Source organism: Lygodium microphyllum, chromosome 9, assembly GCF_053477565.2.
Source record: "Lygodium microphyllum isolate KBCC chromosome 9, Lygodium_microphyllum_v1.1.10, whole genome shotgun sequence".
NCBI classification, from domain to species: domain Eukaryota; kingdom Viridiplantae; phylum Streptophyta; class Polypodiopsida; order Schizaeales; family Lygodiaceae; genus Lygodium; species Lygodium microphyllum.
Window position 1 is genome coordinate 123,139,631 of NC_141143.1, and position 6,577 is coordinate 123,146,207.

The window sequence follows — 6,577 nt, forward strand, 5'->3', positions numbered from 1 at the left end:
TGTCAATTGCAAGACGGCCCTTTCAACCACTTTAACTCTTTCTATGTTAATGATGTGACTCGAGTGAGCCTTGCTTGGAGGCCCTCAAATATCACAAGAATGTCCACTTGTTCCCAAGTCTCTAGTGCTCCCAAGAGTTGTACTACTTAGGAGGGTATGTCATGTACAAGCATGTTTTGTCCTTCAGCAGCCTGAGTGGTTCCTAGTCTCTTTTAAGGTGGAGGTGGTGGAATGGAGATCCTCTAGCTATTATCAAGTTCACCTAGCTTTGCATCTTAGGATGCAAGGATGAGATAGCTAACCCTTCCTCTTGAAAAGTTTAAGTAATACAAATGAGGGTCACTTATGGAATAGTGTTGGATTCTCAAGCCAATTTTGTGCAAGTCTTGAGAGATACTATCTAAGCCTTATTTATGCTTCCCCCTAGAAGTTTAGAATTGTCCTGATGATTTTTCATTACTGTGCTCTTCATCTTTGTATTATAATAGCCTTTCGGCATCTGTATTTCATTAAGAGGTAAATAATCACAAATCTTACCCTTGTGACCTTTACAGTCCAGCTATTCCCATTATAAGCATTTGTTGTCTATCTTGGTTCAAATGGATTAGGATAACAATCTCTTGAGCTTGTGTCTAGATGTAACCATTTCATCCCTTAGTCATCCTCACCTCTTCTTGCGGTTGTCACTCCCTAGAGTTCTTCTCACATTCTCAGTGTCTTCTCTTAGGGGCTTTTGGCTTCAAGCACACTAAGTCATGGGGATGCTTGTTAGTGAATCTTGTGTTTTAGGTTTTGTTCTTTTCACATGCCTTCGATGACACAATAATTTGGATGCCTTGTCAAGCAACTTAGATGGCACAAAGGCTTAGCACCAATTCAAATGCTTAGATGCCTCAAGCCTTAGACGGACCAACATGCCATGATGATTGGATGAAAAGCATAATGCCTATATGTCAATCATATGCTTAAAAGGCATGAGGCTTCAACACCATGCTAATTTCAATGCTTTAAAACCATAAAACTTCAATAGCCATGGCAATTGAACAGATTAATCATGTCATGCTAATCATTAAGGCACTCAGACAAAGGCAATCGCACTAAAGGATCAAGCATTAATCATTTGGATAGATCATTTTTTGCCTGATATGGTAGCAACACCAAAATAAGTAACTACTTAGTCACATTCAGAAACTGATTCATCGATTGAGACAATTCTTGAAAACCAATGCACATGAATACAAACACGACAAGATGTGATCACAGAGAGAGAGAGAGAGAGAGAGAGAGAGAGAGAGAGAGAGAGAGAGAGAGAGAGAGAGAGAGAGAGAGAGAGAGAGAGAGAGAGAGAGAACCCAACCAAAAAGGATCTATTGATTTACTCCTAGATCTTCGATGCCATCGCCATTTGCCTCGCCTTGTCCGTTTGAGGAGTCCTCTTCTCCAACAGCTTCTCTTTGCACACTTTATTTTGATTTGGCAGCTTTATTTATTTCTTTTCTTTATTGACGCTTTGCTGATGTGGGTGCTCTGTTTATTTTTTATTAAGTTTAACTAGATAAAAGATAATAACAAATATCATATAACCGCATCTGTAAAGAGAGAGAGAGAGAGGGGGGAGAAATTTAGACAAGGAACTGGGGGGAGAGAGGGAAAGAGAGAGAGAAAAATAAAAAACAAAAGGGGAAAAAAAGAGAGAATGAGGAAAAATGGGTTGTCGAGCGAAATTAATGTGTGGGAACTACCGCTTGCCGTTTCGTAAAGCCCTTGGAACGCTAGTACAACACTCTCGATGAGCAAATAGAAATAAGTTAAAGAGAAAATAAAACGCCAAATCCTGCCATCCGGACGAGCTGGTCCGCCTTCCCGAGGGTCGAACCTAGCGTCCCTGCTTAACGGCTCGCTGTCCCTCACCCAAGTTCTTAGTAGCAGTACACGCCATGGGAGGCCTTGGTGATAGGTCGTACGAGTCTCTGAGACACCAAGACGAAGAAGATGATGATGGAGAAGAACGAGAACAGGAAAAACGAGAAGAAGGAGAGGAGGAGGAGAGGGAGGAGGAGGAGGAGGAGGAGGAGGAGGGGGGCAGGAGAATGAGGCGGCGGCGAAGGAGGAAGTGAAGCAATCCCATTGAGCCTGCAGGTGTGCGCATGGCTCAGAGAGCGCTTGATCGGGCCAAAAAGGACCCATGCCTCGGACTGGGCATGCCCCCCTCTTCTCTTGGAAGACTCAGTGAGACCGTCAAAGTCTTCTGCAAGGTCTCCCGCCCAACCGTGCATGACTGGAACACCATCATCTCCGCCTATGCCAGAAACTCAGAGGGGCAAAAGGCTCTTGAGTTCTTTCACAGGATGATGCAAGAAGGCTCCTGTCCAAATAGAGGATCGTATGTTGGTGCCTTGAAAGCATGTGCCAGCATCGGAGACCTGAAACAGGGTAGATCCATTCACAAACAGATCATCGCAGACAGGCTAGAGACTGATATGATCGTCGGAAGTACACTGGTTGAGATGTATGCCAAATGTGGAAGAGTAGATGCTGCCCATACAGCGTTTGAAAACTTGGAGCAACGGAATGTTGTATCTTGGGCATTTATCATCACAGGTTATGCCCAAACAGGACATGGTCATATGGCCCTTGATCTTTATGGGCGGATGCATAAAGAGGGGATACAGCCAGATAGAGTCATGTTCTTATGCATAATGAAAGCATGTAGCACTAGTGGAGCCATAGCACATGGTATGTTGATTCATCATCAGATCATCAATGTCGAGATGGAATCTGACATTGCTGTCAATAGTGCCCTTGTTGACTTTTACATCAAACATGGAAGTCTGGAAGAGGCACATACTCTGTTTAGACTCCTACCAAATCCAAATGTTGTTTCTTGGAGCACACTCATTTCAGGCTATGCTCAGCAAGGGCATGACATTGTTGCACTTGAACTTTTTGAGGAAATGCAGCATGATGGTGTGGATCCTGGTAGAGTTGCCTTTCTGTCTGTCTTGAAAGCTTGTGGGACTCTAGGAATAAGTAAACATGGCATGGTGATTCATGGTTATATCGTAGAGAGAGATTGTTTTGTCGATACCATCATTGCAAATACTCTTGTAGATATGTATGCCAAATGTGGAAATCTTGCAGAAGCGAGAGCTGTATTTGATCAGCTTCCAACTCATTCAATAGTTTCATGGGATGCACTTATTGCAGGATATTGTCAACATGGCAATGGTGAATTGGCACTTGAACTTTTTGAGCAGATGCAACAGGATGGCCTTGGGCCAGACAGAGTGTCATTTGTCTCAGCTTTGAAAGCATGTAGTAACATTCAGGCAGTTGATCAGGGCAGGAAGATACATTATAAGATCATTGGGAGTGGGCTTGATTTAGACTTATCTGTTGGAAGTTCTCTTGTAGACATGTATGTTAACTGTGGGTACTTGAATGAGGCATGGACATTGTTTAAGAGATTACCAACTCGAGATGTGGTGTTGTGGAGTACAATTTTAACAGGATATACTGAGCAGGGTTGTGGTCTTCAGGTTCTTGAGCTTTATCAGGAAATGTTGAAGGATGGTATAGAGCCAGACAGTGTTCTTTTTGTGTGTGTGCTGAAAGCGTGTGCTATTGCTGGGGCTTTGCTTCAAGGAAGACTAATACATAAACAAATAGTCATTAGTGGATATCCAGTGAGTGTAGATGTTAGGAGCACACTTATTGGCTTGTATGCTACGTGTGGAAGTATGCAAGATGCACAGAAAGTGTTTGATGAATCTTTGGATAGAAATGCTGCATCTTGGGGGGCTATGATTGTAGGACATACCCAATATGGCCAAGGTCATGCTGCACTAGACATCCTGGAGAAAATGCAAGAGGAGGGATTCAAACCAGAGAAGGCCACTTTTGTCTCTAGTTTTAAAGCATGTGGGACTATTGGGGCCTTGGTCAAAGGCCGATGCATACACGATCAGGTTCTTAGGAGGGAATTTGAATCTGATTTGATAGTTGGCAATGTTCTGGTTGATGTGTATGCTAAATGTGGAAGCTTAGCAGAGGCCCAGAATGTGTTTGACAACTTGTTAGTTCGAGATGTAGTGTCTTGGGGTGCATTAATTGGAGGTTACGCTACATCTGGTGATTGGATGCTAGCAACACACTGCCTTTCTCACATGCAACAACAAGGTTTGAAGCCGGATGGAGTTATATTTACTAGCCTTCTTGGTGCTTACAGTCATGCTGGCTTGATTGAAGAAGGCCGAAACTGCTTGAAAGGTATGAAAAGGAACTTTGGTTTGGTACCCACTATTGAGCATTATAATTGTATGATTGACCTTCTTGGTCGGGTAGGCCACCTGAAAGAGGCTAAAGCCTTACTTGATGCTATGCCAGTTTTACCAAATGCAATTAGCTGGGTTTCCTTGCTTGCTAGCTGCAGAACACATGGTGACGTGGAGCAAGGGAGACAATGCTTTAACAAGCTTGTTCATTTGGATCCGGATGAAGCCACAAGCTATGCAATCATATCAAGTCTTTTTGCTGATGCAGACTTGTGGGATGAAGTAGAGAGGATTCAGGAAATGAGAAAGTGTTCCTCTGCTTGGAAGGAACCTGGAAAAGCTTGGATTGAGATCAAGAATAAGGTTCATGAGTTTGTTGTAGGAGGCAGAATCCACCCCCTTGCACAGGATATATACGCTAAGTTAAACAGGGTAAGTAAGATTGCAATTGGGGAAGGATCCATGCCCCAAGTGGGCATGGTTATGATAATGCTGGAAGCAGATGATGAGTTCGTATAGCAGTAACCCTTTGAAAGGGAAGTGGAACTGTTAAAGTTGATAAAAGGAGAAATCTGGTATGATTACATCGTTTGTGGTGGTGCAGGGAGACAGTTCTTCAAGTGTACAGTCTAAGCAGGCCATTATTTTCCTTCATTCTTTTAACTCAAACCTAATAAGTTGTTATGGGCAACACCTCGAGTTGTCAAAATTACCATCTTCCCAAATGACAATTTGTATGTCTTCAGGAATGTAGAGGCAACCCTGTGGAATAGCAAGCTTATTGAACATGACCTCATTCCTCGTCTTATTTTTTGTGTGTTGCAGACAACACAAATTTAATAGGTGCAGATCAGCCTTATCCCTGGTAATATTGGGTATGTATCCATGTGTTAATGCAAAGAGTTTACCTGGTCTATCATGGTTATTGTGTAAACATCTTGAAAGCACAAATGACTCAAAAGTTGTAGTAGACTCACCAATCTTACCTTTCTCATTGTGTTGTAATCTCTTTGTTGAAAGGAAGTTTGATGGTGTCACAATCTGATGATGCCTCCTCAAGCTCTTGAGCTGTTCATCTACATCTGATCTGTTAATCTTCATTTCCACCTAGAGAGTAGAAAAGCGAAAGATAACAGGTAGAAGAGGAGGAGAACAAAAAGAACAGAGGAGCAATGAGTAGAGGCTTCTCTCTCGTGGCTAGTCACTCTCCTCTACACAAGTGTGTGCACATGCACAAACAATTCTCTCTCTCAAGCTTTGGCTATGGTGGAAGTGAGAAGAAACAAGATGGAAATAAGAGTTCAAATGCTTGTACACACAAGAATGAGGTCTCTATTCATTGTACACATTATATACATAGAGTTTTGAGTTCGGTAGGGGACATTTGCAAATTGTTGCATGTTCTTCTTTCTTTATCTAGGAGGTTAAATTTGTAGTAGCCAAGCAAAGAACCACAAGCATAGAGGGCATTATCTATGTCTTGATTGATTTAGGTACTGTCGACTTCTATCATCAATGACATTCAAACTACCTTGCACACAACAATTCTATACTTGCTTGGTTACCTAGATCTACTTAGAGCTTGTCTTTGCAAATATGGTATCTCATCTATAGTGCATATTAATCTTTAGAGATTCTACTTTGACCAAATATGACAAACTTTAGCCTCTAAAAGATTCATGGATACTACCTATTTACACCGTGATTTACATGAGAGGTGGACTAGACCACCTTAATTGAATGATTAATTGGATTGCCACTTGGCCTTATTGTTCTAAATGCTTGCTCAATGTCTTGAGTGATGAAACACTTGCCTTATCATTCTAAATGCCTACTCAATGTCTTAAGTGGCGAAATGTTTTAAATCTCCTTTATTACTATGTCTATAAACGTGTCCTTAATTGCTTCGACTCGTCTTGCACTCGAGTCGAGTGCCTCACTTGATTGGAATTTGTTTGATTTTATGTGTTTTGTTCTCAAGGTTCTCTACTCGAACTAATGTTGTGTGTGTGTGTTGTGTTGGAGTGCTCAATCACTCAAGCAACTAGTTTGACTCTCAAGCCATGTGTGCAATGAATGCCTTGAGCATTGCGCACTTGATGGCCATTATTGTGTTTGGTTGTCATGTGAGTTAATTTGATTAATTCTTTGACAATATTGCCCAATAAATCTCATTTTAGAACAAATGATTGTATACCTTAAATTCATAAAGTAATTGGAATCTTTCTCCTTAACCTTTTCTTTACTCGAGTTCCCACCTTCCTCTCCTTTACATCTCACCTTGAGAGCTTGAGTGCTCAAGA

The 6,577-nt window shown here is 41.8% G+C and overlaps 1 protein-coding gene across 1 annotated transcript; it reads left to right on the plus strand.

Annotated features, from left to right (window-relative positions):
* Positions 1-2,067: 2,067 nt before the first annotated feature.
* LOC148031527 (pentatricopeptide repeat-containing protein At5g27110-like) lies at positions 2,068-5,621 on the plus strand. The gene has a single exon (XM_087685058.1). The coding sequence runs from the start codon at positions 2,148-2,150 to the stop codon at positions 4,791-4,793; it is 2,646 nt and encodes an 881-aa protein (XP_087541184.1). The 5' UTR covers positions 2,068-2,147; the 3' UTR covers positions 4,794-5,621.
* The last annotated feature ends 956 nt before the right edge of the window (positions 5,622-6,577 follow it).

Excerpts from the sequence above, each read along its gene's own strand:
- LOC148031527 (XM_087685058.1), top strand. The coding sequence starts at position 2,148 with ATGGCTCAGAGAGCGCTTGATCGGGCCAAAAAGGACCCATGCCTCGGA.